This window comes from Colossoma macropomum, unplaced genomic scaffold (genome assembly GCF_904425465.1).
Source record: "Colossoma macropomum unplaced genomic scaffold, Colossoma_macropomum, whole genome shotgun sequence".
In the NCBI taxonomy this organism is placed as follows: Eukaryota; Metazoa; Chordata; class Actinopteri; order Characiformes; family Serrasalmidae; genus Colossoma; species Colossoma macropomum.
In genome coordinates, this window is record NW_023494809.1 from 19,051,850 (window position 1) to 19,069,651 (window position 17,802).

The 17,802-nt window shown below is 39.2% G+C and overlaps 1 protein-coding gene across 1 annotated transcript in view; it reads left to right on the forward strand.

Moving 5' to 3' along the window:
• The window catches only part of prex2 (phosphatidylinositol-3,4,5-trisphosphate-dependent Rac exchange factor 2), a 217,102-nt gene that overhangs the window by 78,622 nt on the left and 120,678 nt on the right, over positions 1-17,802 (forward strand). The window contains exons 11-14 of the mRNA XM_036557970.1: positions 3,819-3,919; positions 7,266-7,369; positions 9,361-9,410; positions 16,100-16,175. Of these exons, the coding sequence (XP_036413863.1) occupies positions 3,819-3,919; positions 7,266-7,369; positions 9,361-9,410; positions 16,100-16,175 (331 nt within the window). The remainder of the gene's footprint in view (positions 1-3,818; positions 3,920-7,265; positions 7,370-9,360; positions 9,411-16,099; positions 16,176-17,802) is intronic.

Genomic DNA, 17,802 nt, shown 5'->3' on the forward strand with positions numbered 1-17,802 from the left:
AAGTGAAGTATGTCAGGGTTTAAGCTGTCTTTGTGCTGAAAACAATGGAGGAACAAAAGAAAATCAAATTGAAATGCTTTCTTTTACAGCGCCTTAAGTTTCAGGGATTAACCAGGTAAGTGTCAAGTACAAAACTCTAAAGTACTGGATAATTTTCTTGGCTAAAAAGTACCAGGTAGTTACATGACATGGAAGGATTGTACACAATTAAAGTACAAACAGTCTTGGTATTTATCTGTTTATTATATATGAAACTGAATCTGGGGTGTAAAAGAAAGCAATGGTTCCTACTGTGGCATTAATAGGGTCCTTACCATTTACTTCAGAGAGCTATCTTTGTATTCTGTGGCATTAAGTTTCTGATTTACCTTCCTGCCTGAACATGTGACATTACATTGAAATTTATTGTGAATATAATCCAAATAATTATGAGCTACACTATACGACACCTGACCACACCTATATGAACTTGTTGGACCTCCTATTCTAAAACCATAGACAATAATATGCCTTTAGGGGCCTCGCTTTTTGCACAGGCCCACAGTCACGGTGGAACAGGAAAGGGTCTTTCCCACACTGTTGCCACAAAGTTGGAAGCATATCATTGTCTAAATGAAACGTCTTTGTAAGCTGTAGCATTAACATTACCCTTCACTGGAACTACGAGGCCCAAACCCTGAAAAACAGCCCCAGCCCATTATCCCTCCTCCACCAAACTTTACTGTTGGCACTATGCATTCTGGTAGGTAGTTTTTTCCTGGCATCTGCCTAACCCAGGTTTGTCCATCAGACCTCCAGATAGTGAAGCGTGATTCATCACTGCAGAGAACACATTTTCACTGCTCCAATGGCGGGGTGCTTTGCACCACTCCATTCGACACTTGGCATTGCACATAGTGATCTTAGGGTTGTATGCACCTGCTTGGCCATTGAAGCTCATTTCATGAAGTTTGTGATGCACAGTTTTTGTGCTTATGTTGCCTCTAGAGGCAGTTTAAAACTCTGTAGAGAGCGATGTAACAGAAGATGTTAGATTAACAGGCAATGTTAACTCACTACACACTCCAGCACTTGGTGGCCCCACTCTGTGAGTTTGTGTGGTCTAATGCTTCATGGCTGATCTTTTGTTGCTTCTAGGCACTTCCATTTCACAATAATAGCACTTACAGTTGACTGGGGCAGATCTAACTTTTAGCAGGGAGAGATTATTTTAAAAAAATGGGAGGAAAATTCAGTTTTCCTTGAAATATGGCCTTTAAGTTCTGTGAGTACATCCTATTGCATATTTGAGGCAACCTACATGTTTACAGTGTATTGGGCATTCAAGACGCCTTCCACTTTTAAGCGTAACAGCTTAAATATGTTGGTGTTTCATATGTGGCCTGCCAGTCCAAAAGCTATGAGAGCCTTCTGAACATTTGTTGTGTTGTTCTGTCCCCAGATAGATAGTAGCAGTTTAAATTATGTCCTTCAGCATTCACTTACACCACAGACAGGGTAAGAGGTGTGTTTAGTTTGGCTGGGGTGATTAGCATTGCCTCTGGGCTCAACAAGCTCAAACTCCAACCCCAGGCCAGTCCTGCTAGCTGGTCATATTTGTTTTGGTTTTGTCTGCAGTCGAGTGGAGGAAAGAGGGGGTTAGGTGAGGATGGTGTAATATATCCTTCTTTAGCCACTGCTTTTTCCCTTGCAGCAGTGCAGAATTATAGTTACATCTCCTCCTGGCTGGAGAGAGAGAACATTGCACTTGTTTTAATGCAATGTTCGTTTCCCCTGCTCGTTTTGATGAGTAGTATTGAGTTTTTAAACCCGCATTAAAGTATCATTAGGAGAGGCAGCTTGGCTACCTCTCTGCAGTGCGATGCTGTAGGCATCTGCTGTTTATTGGCTGTGTGTGTATCCCCTGCAGTGTGTTTCAAAAGCTTTATTGGATTATGCTTGACTACCCCCGAAGGACTGTGTTATCTGAAAAGGGTGCTGGTTCCACTCTATATCATGTGTCTCGTCAGTAAATGCTGGTGGAAGGCTAAATGTTTATGTCACTGATGCTGATGTCGGTTTTAAGGAGCTAAACATTCTGATAACTGACAATATCAGCAAATAGAATAATAGCTTAATTATAAATAGCCATATAACTTAATCTTGAAACAAGTAAATAGCATTCACTCGTTGCCAGTCTTGAACTCTCACAGTGTTATGGGTTCAAAATCCGAGCCAGGTGAGTCAGGCTTCCAAAGAAAACAATACATAACCTACAGCTATGCCGGTGCACCCAACAAACAAGAAAGAGAGCGCACGTCACCTGTTTTGAAAGAACTGTACTGTTATCTTTCAGAATAGATTTTAAAGTTCTTTTACCTTTTTTACTCTTAAAGCAATAAATGGCCTTAAAGTACCTGCGTACATCACTGAATGTCTGTCTAAGTCCCAACACATGATCATAGATCTGTAGAAACTGGCCGTCTGCAAATCCCCTCTGTAAATTACAGAGGCCTCCTTTTGATATTATGCTTTTAAACTGTTGAGTGTGTTTCGCAACCTTTCACAATAAGCCAGTCAAACTCAGATAGCACTTTTAAAATGCTACACATAACAATTTTAATGACCTGTTCCCTTAATCTTTCAAGTTATTTTACTTAATTATATTTTATCATATGCAATTATCAGATGTGTTTATGCCTTTATATTTAAACAGCGTTTCGTTGTTAAGCACTTTGAGCTGCCACAGATATGAAGGGTGCCCTATAAATAAAATTGTTATTATTAGTGTTCCTGACACGTTTGGCAGGCAGCTGATTTAGTTTATTTTGGCTGATATGTGTTGGAATTTCATGATGTTATGATAGATTGCATGAATCAGCTAAGTACATATATCACTGCTGTTGGAACAAAACCTCGTATCTCCAATTTTGTCATTTTTCAGTTTTTGACATAATTTGAAAGTGCTTGTTGCCCCTTACATTGTGCATAAAGTTCATGATGAATGCACCCAAAGAAACAGCCAAAATTACTCGTAAAAAGTCTGGTCCCATTGACTAACACTAAAAGTAAAGTATGTTTTTTCTTTCTCCTGTAAAGTTATCATTTTGGAGATATGATGATTTATTCTGACAACAGCAATATGCTACCATTGAATGCTGACTAGCAAAAGTCAAGTTAAGTCAAAGTTTATTTGTGTAGCGCTTTTTACAACAGGCGTCGTCACAAAGCAGCTTCACAGAAAAATCTGGGTCCAAGCCTGCAAGAGCAAGCATAAGCAAAAGGAAGAAACCTTGAGAGAAACCAAGACTCAAAAGGGGAACCCATCCTCCTCTGGTCGACATCAGATGGAAATACAATAACATGATCAGTATGAGCAGAGAATAAGGTTTTATAATAATAATATTTTAGTATAAAATATTTAATAATAAAAAAGCAATGGCTACGATTAAATAGTTTGAGTCTGTGCAGCAGCAGTATCATCAGGATGGTCAGTTCGTGCAGGTGAGGTTTGCATAGCGTTGTACAGCAGGAAGCTCTGTAGTGGTCAAAGTGGTCCAGAAGATGGGCGAGCAGTGGGCACCCAATTAAGGCAGATGAAGCAACAGCTACAGTTCTGTTAAGAGAGACTGATTACAGTACACAGTGTTAACAGAGTGCAGCAGAGACTCCATAATAAATGTCAACTGACAAAAAACAGCCAAAAAATGACCATTTTAGATGTAAAGAAGTTATAATTGGCTATAAAATATCAGTGAAACCCTACTCAATGTCTACTTGCCAGTCGATATATCGGCCAGCCCTGGTGTCTTCATAGTCTATCTGGTGTTTGTTCACAGTGAGTTTGTGGCCTGGCTGATGGAGATCGGAGAGACTGATAACCCAGAAGAAGGAGTTCACCTGGGTCAGGCTCTGCTGGAGAACGGCATCATTCACCACGGTCAGTTCCTTAGCTCTGGCCTTCAATATCTCTTATCATTACTCTAATGTAGTTTCCTCTTTACACCTACCTATTTCAGCAATTACATTCACCTCCACTTTATTAAACAGCGACCTTGTCCTTCCACTCAGTGGCCACTTTATGAGCTCCACCTACCTTATAGGTCCACAATATAGGTGTACAATTATAGACTGTATCTGTTGATGTGCAATTTATCTGCCCCCTCTAACTCATTCATCGTTGGTCAGTTCTGATCCATTCTCAGCAGTGACACTGACAAGTTAGTGTATGTGGCACTGATATGAGTGTATTATACCCAGTAATACTGGGTGTAATGTGGTCCAAGGTAACACATTACAGTGGTGTGAATACCTCACTGTAATGGGTACAACCTTGTCAATTTTTCTAGCTTTCTCTGCAGCTATTGCTGACCTGCACATACAAGAGACATGACCCTGTTCTATGACATTGCAGACAATAAGGAAAGACAAATGATGTTTACTGTAATTGACTTGTTTCTTTCTAATAAAGTACTGGAAAGAAGTACTGGATTTTATCTCGTTCTTTTCAGTTGGTAGAGGATGGCTAGTGCAAACTGTGCATCAATAGATGGAGCTCCACTAATAATAAATTCTAATAAAGTGGCCAGGGAGTATGTATACTTTTGAACACCTCAGGTCAAATTGCGTGTAGATTAAATAAGATGAAAATAAGTTAACACATCCTCTACTTGCTACTTGAACATGCAATTTTTCCCTGCAGATTTTAGTGCACAGTTTCGATTTATTTGTTGACAAATTGGAACATATACAATTACATTTGTGTAACATATTGGAAAAAAAGATACATAAACATAAAATGTGCCATAACTTTTGGGGCACATTTCATGTAAAACTATAAAATTATAAATGTGCATTAAAATGTGCAGAAGTATGTTCTCAGTAGAGGATGTGTTAACTTATTTCAATGTAGAAAATCACCGAAATGTCATTTTTCTAGGGGTGCCCAAACATTTGCATATGACTGTGTATACATAAATCATTAGGTATCAAATCGTTGTTCATAGTTTGTCCAGCTTCAGACTTGATAAATTTTAGCCTGACAAAATAGCACTGTTATGATTTTGGTGACGTCAATAGCAGGTCTGAATTTTCTGTTTACTTAAAGCAGAAATAAATGTTCTCTTCACACCCTTTCGTTATTTAATATTAGGGGGAAAAAGCTACCCTGAGGCCTTTAATTACTTTGTCATGTGTGTGGGCAGCCTGGTCAATCTCTGTTAAATGTATTCACACTCATTTGTCCCCCCTCAAAAATAGGCTGACTGGCCCAGGGCCAAAACTTCTTACTAAATCACTTCCCGCTTTTGCAGCTTCCTAACAGAGAAATGAATTTTCTCCCTGTGCGCTCACTCAGCTCGGTGCAGAATAACAGTTTGTCTCAGTGAGTGTTCACAGAGGAAGGCTGAATCTGCTGAGTGAAAAACTGTGGGATTAGTTTTCATAAGCATGTTAATAGAACTTGCATATGGGGCTACACAGAGCTAAAAGCCACTGGGCTCTATTAAACAGCTCCTCGCTGGAGGCGTTCGCTGCATCTGTGCTGTCTGGAGGTCTTCTTTACGAGTCGTAAAAGACGGGTTTCTAAACGAGGTGTTATGTTTTTATCAAAGGAATAATTTCCAGAAAAATCTAACTTATGCTATTTTCACATTTACACGCATGTAGTCAGTCAGCCAAGACATGTTTGGTGTCTGAAGTTTGCTTCTTTAGTCTTACACTGAAGCTATGAGGTTAATGTAGCTAAGCAATACAAGCTTATACCCCACTAAGTAGAACTGTGCTAACTACATGCAGGCCTAAAATGTCACACTCCTGCTTAAACCATGTGGAGTTGGTAAGTCATCTCTAATAGATGTAACTACATAGTTTCTGACACAATCTGTTATAATATTATCTATAGAGTTTATACTTTGAGCTGTACACGAAAATCCTTTTGCATTGAGTGATCCTATACCTTTATTATTTTTATTTTATTAATATAATGATTGACCATGTCATTTTGTCACTACCAAAACATTCTTAACACTACCAACATTTTACCAAATGTTTTAGTAGTGACTGTTTCAGTCTGGACAAGTTTAGCTAATTTGGAGCAGAATTCAGAAATGCTAACCACCTGTTGATGCTACAGCCATCCATGGCCAGGAGTCCAAGAGAGCACAATTGGCCTCGCTCTCTCTGGGAGCGCAGGATGGCGAAAGATGCGGAAAGATGCGGCTGCTGGCTTCACGTGTCTCGGAGGAAGCCTGTGTTAGCCATCACCCTCCTAGCGCTGGTAGTATTGTGTGATTGGGGGAGTCCTAACTAGTGGGTGGGATTGGAGACGACCAAATTGAGGGGAGAATCGGGAAAAATCAAAGAGATAGTTCATGACTAGCAAACACAAGTCACACTCTCTTCATCGTGTAGACACAAAAAGGTTCACTTAATTGCAGAAAAGTCAGTAGTAATAGTTCTTAATGTTACACACTGACATTCAGACTTTGGGACACATTTACTTCAAAACAATGGGATCTAACTGCTCACCATGTGGCCATGAGGGCCAGGGATGCGGTCACACTTCCTGCTCTAAAATGCTGGGATGTGGCTAAAGTTAGGCTCCGCCTGCCTATGGACTAAAACTGTGTTTCAGGAGTGACATGAAAACGTGGGACAGGTTTTTTTTTAATTCTTTACAGTGGTGGTGATGGGAACCAGAGGTCGCAGTGTCTATAACACAAGTATAGCCAGTATAATTACTATCCAAAACCACCAGTGAATCTGTGTTCTGTAAGTGTTTATATTTAATGTTGATGTTAAAATAGTGGTAAATCTAGGGGGAAAAAAAGTTTTCTTTGTGGACTATTTTGTCTTACAGCACTCTGCATTTACGCCTCCAACAAGAATGGATTTTAAAAATAAATTTTAGGCCAACATCTGAAATCATAAAACAAGGTCTTAGACAATGGGTAACATATTTTCTAACCATTTCATGAGTAGCTTTCTGTGAGGAAGTTTTTAAGGGCATTAAATTCTTTCAATGTCTGGTTCCTGTCACTACCACTGTGAGCAGTTCTGACTCCTTTAGTTTCTCTAGAATGGAAAAAAGCTGTTGGCTTCTTTTCTCACCCAATTTATCTAACCTAATTTATTCCTACTGCATTTGCTCATAAAGCAACTATTATTACCTTTTCTGCATTTTTCTGGCGATTTAGACATTTTTACATACTGGTAAAATGACTTATTTCCTGTTGGCTTCATTCGATGCCAATCCTCTTGTGCTCCGGCTCTTCCTGTCTCCGCAGTCACAGATAAGCACCAGTTCAAGCCAGAGCCGGTGCTGTATCGCTTCCGTTTTGACGACGGCACGTACCATCCTCGCAGCGATATGCAGGACGTCATCTCCAAGGTAACTAAAACAGGCCCCATCCGTCCTCTGTTTTGAAGTGCCTATTGGCTTTCTTGCACACTACAATTTTTTATCATTGGTCAATTTCTGATCACAGGGCAACTGTTGTCCAGATGTTACTTGGTGGGTGAATCACTCTCAGCACAGCAGTAACACTGACAGTGGAATAATTTTGACACTTACTTTTAATGGTCCACAGTGCATTCTATTCATTTTCAGTTTAGCAGAGCTGAACTTACAAATCATTCCAGGTAATGCAATGAGTCTACCCAATCAGGGGGCAGGTGGTGCAGCTCAGTGTATTAAACTTACATTTTTCAGAGGCTCCCATGGAACTTGGAGGGTGTAACATGACAGAACCAGCCAGGCGCTCACAGTTAAAAACAATGAGACTTTACTTGTAAAGGTTTTGACAAGAATTGTAGTCGGTAAACAGACATAGGTCAAATCCAAAAAAGAAGGACAAACATAACAAAGGCAGCCAGATCCAAAAAGGGTAGTAGAATCCAGAAACAAGGTCAAATACACAAGAAGGCAAAACAACAATAAGGAAACGCTCAGTAGCTCTGCTAGGAGAAGCAGCACCTCACGAAGTAACTAACCTAAAGCCCAGGCTTTTAAACTAGACTAAGACTGGTCACCTGACAAACAGAGCAGGTGCAACAGATCAGTATTCAGGTGATTGTGAATGGTGATTGGTGGATTGTGGAAGTCCAACAGTCACATGACCTCCCACTGGATTCTGGTAAGTGGAGTTCTTGTGTGAGTTGGAGCCAGAGGGACATGTGACAGAGGGATTGTGTGCTCACAACGTTATGCAAAATACCCGATTAAATTAGGTTTTATTGAATTTCTTAGTGAAATTAAGTTAACACGTTCTCTAGATGGAATGGACTTAAATAAGGCATTTTCTGCAAATTTCCGTGCTCGTCATTTATTGGAAAAAAGTAAAGCATAAAATATAAAAATGTGCCATAACTTCCTCTCAGTGTGTTAAATTCAGCAGATAAGTAACAAGTCAGTAACAGTGCATTAAAATGTTCAGAAGTGTGTTCACTGTAGAGGAGATGCGAACTTCTTTTCCCTTCCAAACTCAACAAAATGCTTAATTTGAACCGGAGTGGCCAAATTTTGCTAACAACAGTATTTAAACGCAACTGTTTTACCTCCAAATTGGAGAGATTTTGCCCAAATCTAAATCTCTCCAAGTTTAACATTTTGGAAAGTATTAGTTTAATGATGCATCCTACATTGACTTTCTCATTATTCAAAAAATAAAGGCATTAATCACATAAATATTGACTGGGTTCGATTTCTCAGGCAACACATTCATAAAACCACATGCAGCCAGCTAAAGAGGGGCGATATGTTCACACCTGTCACTGCGCCAGACCAATGTCCATTTACTGGCCACTTTATTTTTTGTCCCTTTCCATTGATAGACTGTGCAGCAGCAGATGGGCTAGAATCAGTAATTATATAGCTACAGAGAGTGCCTATATGGTTTTATGTCAGTGCCAATGCTAGGCTGACAGTGGTCCAGCACTCAGAAGTACCCAGCCAAGAGCAGCTCTTTAGTCAGAAACTGACCACTGCTGCAGAGCTAGAGGATGGCTAATACAATCACAATTTAACTTTCTCTCTCTCTCTCTCTCTCTCTCTCTCTCTCCCTCCATCTGTCTCTCTCCCTCCATCTCTCTCTCTCTCTCTCTCCCAAAGCAAATAACGTTTGCTGTTTTGAGAAAAAGTGGTGTGCTGGTGAAAGTATTGTATCTGTCAGTGATCTGGGTGTGATATCATTTCATTGGTGAATCTTTGTGAACGGGTGATTTTTCTTTGGGGATCCTCATTATTATTAATATAACTATTAGCTCTTTACTATAGGATGTAAAATATTTTAATTAATAATACTTCAATAAAAGTGGGTTAAAAGTCAAAGTCTCTCTCTCTCCCTCTCTCTCTCTCTCTCTCTCTCTCTCTCTCTTCCTCAGGGTGTTAGGCTGTTCTGCAGGCTCCACAGCCTCTTCACGCCTGTGATCAGGTAAAGTTCCAGTGTTTCAATTCTGCCTCATTAAAGCTGTCTGTCTGTGTTTCAGACGGCCCAGCTGCAGCCGAACTCCTGCTGCTTCTGCTTCCGCTAAATTCGCCAACCTGACACGTGTCATTAGACTTCATGCTACAGAAAAAAATATCTTAATGCCGCAAAAATATAAGTTAGCATATATTGTTTCCACTGGTGTTAGTTTTAAAATGTTTTTAACTTTTTAATCTGTTAAATTTGTTAACACATTTTTCTAGCTTGTCAATAAAAACAATGTTATTGTATTACTGAAAGTAAAAAATACATTCTGATTAAGCTTATTTTGTCCACTTAGATAGCTACAACAAAATGCACTCTAAAGCTGCGGACTTTGTGGTTAAAATTGAAAGAAGTAGTGTTATTAAGTCAAGAGAAAAAAAACAAGTGAAAATATGATGTATGTGCGCGCTGCTGCGAGCAATAATTCAGAAGTCAGAGGCATTGGAACGAATTTCGCAAGAGTTTTTCAGACCACAGCACACATCTTTACGCATTAACGTCTCACGCCCAGGCTCGGCTTTGATGTTCAGGTCTCAAATGCAAAATTAACATTACACTTATTACGATATGATGACAGCAGTAGATAATTCACTTACATCCTCAAAAGTCACGTCCTTCACCAAGTTTTGACTGAGTTCTGTTTGAATACTACTACAACGATCAGATTCATCCACTCGGGGAAGGGGTCCGAAGCGCAACCCACATTACAAACTTTGCACTTTGCATGCAATTACAAATTTCCACCAGTGAGGTCTCCAAATCCCCAGAACTTACAAAGTGTAGCTTTAAACAGTGTTTGACAGCCCTAACCGTTTTAATGTTCTTGCTACTTGCTGGTTATGATGGTCATCCACATTCTTGTCGTGCAGTATGTGCTGTATAGCTATTTGGAGCTTTAAAGGAGTAGTGAGTGTTTTCTGAAGTTTGCTTCCATAGTTGTGCATGGAAACAAGAGGCTAATGTAGCTAACAAGTAACAATTACTTATTACAGTGCAATTGTTTTGTGTAAAATATGGGCAAAAGTTTGTTACATAGTTAAAAACAGCAGTAGCAGCCACCTTGAAGCCTGAATTTTGTCTGTACTTTTGACTATGCTTATAGATACAGATACAGATACAGATATAGATATAAATATCATACAGTGTCAGAAACCACATAAGCAAACCAACACAGTTTGAGGCGAGTATGCGCAATGCTAATTAGTGTATGCCTCCTTTACCTTTTAGCTGCATTAGGCTTGGAGCTTTAGTGGAACACTAAAGAAGCAAATGTCAGACAGTAAACATCTCTTGGCTGATCAGCTACATTTAGAGTAATTATGCTAATTTGATTTTCCTGTAGAATTATCACTTTGAAACAGAATGCTGTGTGGTTCCCTTTTAGACTGAATTATGTGATGTTTACTGACCGTTTGAGCCTGTTCCTCACCAGGGACAAAGACATGCTTCCTGTGCGAGAGAAGGCCTTTCAGGGGGCCAAGATGAATAGCCAGAGTGGCATTTGGCCTGGTTAAGAACAGATGGTTAGCGTACTGCTGTTTTCCAGTCATTTGGCCACTGTTTTTGGGCCAGTTTTGGCGTCCTGGGCCTGCTTGGACTCACCATGTGTTGCGAGACACCCCAAACTGTGTTTCAGCAGAAAAGCGGCAGAGCAGTTGGACGAAATGTAAGGGCAATTAAGCAAAAGCTTAACGCCTGTAAGTTATCAGTGCTTCTCTTTCACTGGCAGCTAGCATTAGCATCAGATAGTAAAACTGTTGTATTGCGGTAAAAGCGACCAGTATCAGATGTGCACCAGAAACGTGTCTTAAATGTGGAACAGGTGCACGTTGGAGAGTTTGGCAACGGTGCTGGCCACAGTAAATTAAATTCCTCTCACTCAAAAAACTGCTAATAGAGTTAGCGGAGTCTTTAAGTGTTCTAGTCTGGCTAATCAGACTCTGCTTTACAGAGATTTCCCAGTAAGATCCACAAGGCTGAAGATTGTTTTACCACTGCTGATAGGAGTGTAAGCCTCTGATCTAGTAATTAGCAATAATTAGCATTGTTTCCTTGTTAAAAAAAGATTGATAATGCACAATGTATACCTGCAGCTTTTACCTGCTTCTTATGCTATTTATAGCTGTATGCTAAATCTAAATCACATGTTAAATAATGTAATACTGAGTAATTCAAGATCTTCTCATAGCTGCTTTATTTTGTTTTGAAAGTTGTTGCCACAAACAATGTACCTTTGTGAGATCTTTCTTTTTAAATAATGCACACAAAAGCCACTTACATGTTAATAGCTCAGCACACAAACTGCCACACGTGCTGTAAATGCTTAATATATTTAAAAAACAAGGTGTTTTCCATCATTTTGGTGGTGTTGTTCTGGAAATTAGCTATAGATGCCTGTGGGAAACCATGAAAATATTATATCTTTGTATTTTTACAACTCATCTGACCTCATATTTGGGCTTTACCCCAAATATACAGCAGTAACTCCTAGTGTGACATTTGGGGTCCCTAGTGCATAACAAAAGGTTTTGACCCATTGTCATATTAAGTCCATTAGTGCATGAGCATTTTATTTAGGTTAAAATTGTGTTCATAGTTTAGTAAGATTTTTCATAATAAGTGATTCTTACATTGCAAAGTCAATGCAGCCGAATCACCACCTTCAGGCTTATCCACACTCATGTTGTGATGATGTGTTTTTACACCTCAATACTGAGTAAAGTATGAAGTTTTCAGTTGTGCTATAGAAAGATGTTTTATTTTCGTGGTTGCTCTCGAAGCGTCTCTGGAGGTCCAGAGCTGGTTATGTTGCACTGTGCCACACTAACCACCAAAATTGCTCGGGTCCAAACCTGTCATTGTGATAAATGAGGTTTAGGCAGCAGTGCAGCGGGAAGCCGTATGCCTGGCACAAGCACGCTGCAATCTGCAGAACCAGCGGCCACTAAAGGTCACCCTGACCCTTCAGCGGATTTTTAGCCCAACAGATAACGATCACTAAGTGGATCTGGCTGCTGGTCAAACCCTCAGTGATATTTATGACTTTTTCTCCTTGACTGGTACTATATGCTTATGGATCTTTTTAGAAGCTAGCCAGGCCTGATCACTTTTGTCGTTTTTTTATTTTTTTAACATAATTTGAGAATAAGAGCTGCCCTTTACACTGTGACAGCATTTCAGGGTGACCGGACCAACAGCATGCTCCAGAATGAGCTTAGAATAAGATTTTGATCCATTTAGTTACAGTAAAAGTTAAGAAAGTTACTTCTTTTGGAGATAATATGAACATTTTTTCTGTTCTTGAGATCTTTCTTAGTGAAAATAAGTCCTATGTTCCTTACTGCATATGTGCTAATTGACCTGTCCAAGCTCTGTGCACAGATGTGTTCTTTGGTAGCCACTGTTGTGAGGTCAAACAGGCTTTAGAAAACACAATTTTAACTTAGTTTTTGTCAAAATATCTACATTTCGAGTGCACAATTATATGACAATTTAATAATGTTAGCATGGTGGCAAATTTTATATCACTATTGTTTCCATTCTGCCTTCTATCAGTTAGCTAAATAGCACATAACTTGGTATAATTTCATTCTAAACTGGACGTTTTAAGGTTTTATGTTAAAGTACCATGTTTAGTATGTCATGGTAGATGTATTTCCGGTGTTGTGTTTTAGCCAAATTTCTTTGTTAGAACGAAGTTTCCTTCTGCTGTAGGTACAGACCATGCTATTTTTGTTCTGGAGGGGACATATTTGTATCCACCCCCATGTTCTAATGACTGTGAATGGCTAAGATTGGACTTGTCTGGGTTTGGTTATGTTTCAGTGTGACCATGTGTGTGTGCAGTGGACAGGCTCTGGCCTGGTGCAGTGAGTGTCCCTCAGGAGACCTCCGGCTTCATGGGAAAATCTCCACTTCATTTCAGAGAGAATTCGCAGGGTCTGACTGCAGCCGCAAAAGCATTTCATCTGAACCCTGCAGCCACGTGGCCGCTGGCCCGAGATAGACCTTTTGACCTCCACTGGAGAAAGATAGCTTTCAGGCTGACCTGGAATCAGTCTGAGACACTGTAATCAACTTTAGCTCCAGTGCAGAGCTCTTTTCATTTACTCCTTAAATAAACAGGACCTGCCAGCCAGGCTTCCATTCTTCACTTAAGAATTACTCAGTTGTTAAGACAGTTTGCAATTTGCATTTAAAACGTCTGGGAATTTAAGGGGTTAATAGGTGTTTAAAGACACACAAATCATGTTGGGAAGCAGCCAAAAGCAAGAGTAGTACTGGAGCTATTTAGTGCTTGTAGAACATTGGTGTTGTTGTTCTGAGCTGCTCTTTTAACTCTTTTTTTAATTTCACGTCAGTTTTCAGGTTTTTTTTAGTGTTTTCACAGCTGACTGAAGCAGTGGCAAAACTTCACAGGATGTGTTTGGGTTTCACAGTGCATTAAATAAAAAAAATCCATTCATGGCCCAAGAAGCACTTTCCAAGTGATGGTAGCTTATTTTAAAGTGATAGTTTGGCACAATTGTACAGTTTTACACTTATCCTAAATGTAGTAGATCAGCCAAATTTGGTGCCTGAGGCGTGCAGTCTGTGCAGTTCTTATTGGTGGTTATAAGTTTCCATTACTTCTTAGCTACATTAGCCTCCTAGCTCCAGAGGCAAACTTTAGACTACAGACACGTCTTGGCTGAGCTGCTGTATTTGAGATAAGGGGCAGTAGTCTTTTTACTGTGTTTCTTAAGCTTTTATTTTCTGGCAGAGGTCTGACTTTGACTCTCTGAGATATTAGATTATGGAGGCAAACTTACATTCAAGCTGGAGTGGCTAGGTAGCTGCTAAACCTCTAATCCTAACCCTAACCTTAACCTCAACCCAAAACCTTAACCCAACCCTCACCTAGCCCTAACCCAGGTCCAAATCCTGACCCTAACCCCACCACTGTTTAGAATCAACTGAGTGTCAACAGATAGTTTGTTAACAGTTTGAACATCTGTAGATAATCTATAGTGGACTATAGTGGACTATCCAAATAAAGTGAGACCGGAATTTCTGTTTAAAACCAACTTACACAGCTTTGACGAAGATTCTGACATTCACCAATGTTCTCTTATTTTGGGAATTGTTCTTAAGTAAGGACAGAATCTACACACACTAAAGAGGTGCAAACAATTCTGTGGTTTAAGCACACATCATAAATCTGACGTAGACTTTTTGTTAGGACCTTTTTCAAGAACACATTTAAGAAAACATTTAGGAAGATATTGGCGAATGAGGCCCACTGTTAGCATTTGCTAAGTGTAGTACAGTTGCTTGATGGCTATGACAAGCAACAAATCTTACAAACAACGTGAGCATTTGTTGATTAAGTTAGTCTAGTCAGTAAACTATGCAGAATGCACTTGTACACTCTGTCCTGGCAGCTCAGACATCGTCCCGATCGAGAGTGGGAGAGGAGGGACAGCTCCATCAACAAGCTGCTATCTAAAGCCAAATATCTCTTGTGTGTAGTTGTGCAGCTGATATTTCTTAGAGTAAACATTTTTATTAAAGCCATGCTTGACAGTAGAATTGTTATCGCACAGTTACATCACTGTGTCCCCCATATGCTTTTCTGAGTATATCGTGGATATCATCAGTGCTTAAAAATCATATCCAAATGGCATATTTCGTTAAAACGAGAGCATAATTGGTCATGTTTAATTGGATTTAGTGCAGCACAGTGTGTGAAATGTTGAATGTAAGAAAATGGATTCATATTTTTTTTGTATTTTTTAAATGTTGCACTACTTTGTTTGTTAACTTATCAGATGTCAGGAAACAAATTATCATGTCAACACGACACATTGTGTATCATAAAATATGTCCTGAGGTATCGTGATATTTTGCCATATCACCCACTGATGATAAATCTCATTGGTCCAAGAGATTGCGTGATATCAGCCTCTTCCAGTGAAGTCCCACCCCACTCAAATCTGACCAAGGAAACACAAAAGAACATGAATCTCCCGATCGAAATGACCAGTATTGTTCTTTTTTGGCTGTTTATATAGGAAGTTATACTTAAAAGCAGGAACAGATTAACAGTTTAAAAGGAGGAACAGGTTAAAAGTTGACTGCCTCTTTAAAGACCTATAATTCTCAGAAAAGACTGGAGTAGATCAAAGAGGAAATCAGTAGATGGAAAGAGGAAAAATGCACTGTTGCTTTAAGCATGCAAATATTGAGTACACTTCAAAGAAGAGCACATTTTTGGCAATAACAAGGGTTTATTTAAGCCAGAATGCATTGATCTTTCACATGTACCACTTAAAGTTGATCAAATGCTTTAGGAAATGATCATACAGATATACATAAAAGCATATAAGCCATTCCGAAACCTCTTTATAATGTTTATAATTAGGATTTGAGCAGAGAAACTGTTTCTGGGTCAGTGGAAAAAGCCTGGTCTACCAGGGGAGAAGTCAGGATGAGCTTGCTGATGGATGGTGAGGAAATGGTGGTTGTGACGTGAACGGCAAGTTCATTTCTCTCAAGAGCCTTATCAAGAGGCTAACGCTCAACCCTACAGGTCAGAGGTCATGTTAGAATAACTTCCCTTAAGTTCCTAATCCGTTTAAGTAACTTTTTTTTTTTCTGTGTCAATTCAGGGATAAAGACTACCATTTAAGAACATACAAATCTGTGGTGATGGCCAACAAGCTGATAGACTGGCTCATTGCACAGGTAAGGCTGCAGTTCTTCATCTCATGACAGTTCTGTAGTATGGTAATAAAATGAGTAGTAAGTTGGGGTGGGCAGTAACACCATATGACTGTATGGATCATAAAGAGGATGTAGACCAATTATAGAGAGCCTGTAAACAATAAAAACCAGTGCACAGTAACTGTATAAAGTGTTTTGGCCATTCAGGCTGGATGCAAGTGCGAGTTGTCTTAAAGCAGTAAGTCCATATTGAAACAAAACATAAAGAAAGCAAACAGCAAAACAAAATCAAAGACAGACAAACGGAATAACTCAAAACCTGAAAGAAGACTGAAGAACACTAGAAACAGAACAAACAAAGAGATAACAAGAACAACAACATTGGACAGCAGCATCAACAATGCAAGACAACGAAATCGAGCAGACGTGGGTATAAATACATTGAGGGAAAACAAGAAACACCTGGTACTAATAAGGTGACAGGGCTACAAACAACAGACAGGTGAGACAGATGACGAGAAGGCAGGACCGGGGAGGAGTCAAAGACCAAAACAACAACAAAAGCACATGGCCGACGTAAACAAAAGCACATGGAACAAGAAAACAAATGCTCAATTAGAGAAAGACAAAGACAGGGCAAGACAGGATGTTACAACTGCATAGTAACAATTGGCTGATTGGATGTCAGACCATTATAATTAATTATATTAGTAGATAAGGTAAGTAGATAAGGTAAAATTAATAAATAAAGTAAAATCATTCCTATATCAATGGTAATAATAATTAGTACCTAATTTTCAGCCACTGAAAAGTGAAACCTTGAATGCAATTTTTGAATATTTTTGGACAGAATCTTTTGGTGAAAATGTTGATGCTTCCTTTATTATTATTATTGTTATTGTAAAAAGATGTTGTACGAGAAAAAAGCCTGAACATTATCGCCAAAGTACCTAAAGCACATGCATAATCATTTAAACAAGTTTGTCATGATAGGAATAGTTCTGGTCCTAAAATCAGATGCTGTTGTAAAATACTCAACATACGTGCACTGGAGCTCTATACTATTGCCCCAAAGTCATTAAAGTCCACTGTGCTGTTAATGGGTCATTATGTTACTCACATGGACCACCTGCTTCAGAACCGGGTTTTGTTCAAACTGAGGAGCTACACCTTATTTTGTAAACTAGAACTAAGCTGATCAGCTGCTAGCTAACAGGCTAAACGGCTTGGTGCTAATATATGACTGGAAATCGCATAGAGGTGCTAACGGAAGTTAGTTACTGTGATAATTTGATGAGCAAAGCTACAAATAGGGAGAAGGTTTCTGCACTGAACACTGCTACATTATGATATGTTTATTATTATGTAATTTTTTTTTTAATTCATGAAATGACTGCATTGCATTGTACTTAATAACATCCTTACCGTGATAAGATCACTGTAAAGCACGGCCTCTCGTGACTTATTGCTTTATTGTAATTATGCAAATTGTTTTTATTTGTTTAACAATTATGTAAATTGTTTGTTCTACATTTCAGGAATTTACATTTTGGAGTTTAACTAATAATCTATTTATATTCAGTTTTACACGTCCCACTTCTGTTACTGGTGCGTTCTGTCTGTTTATCATGAAAATGTATCTCGAAAG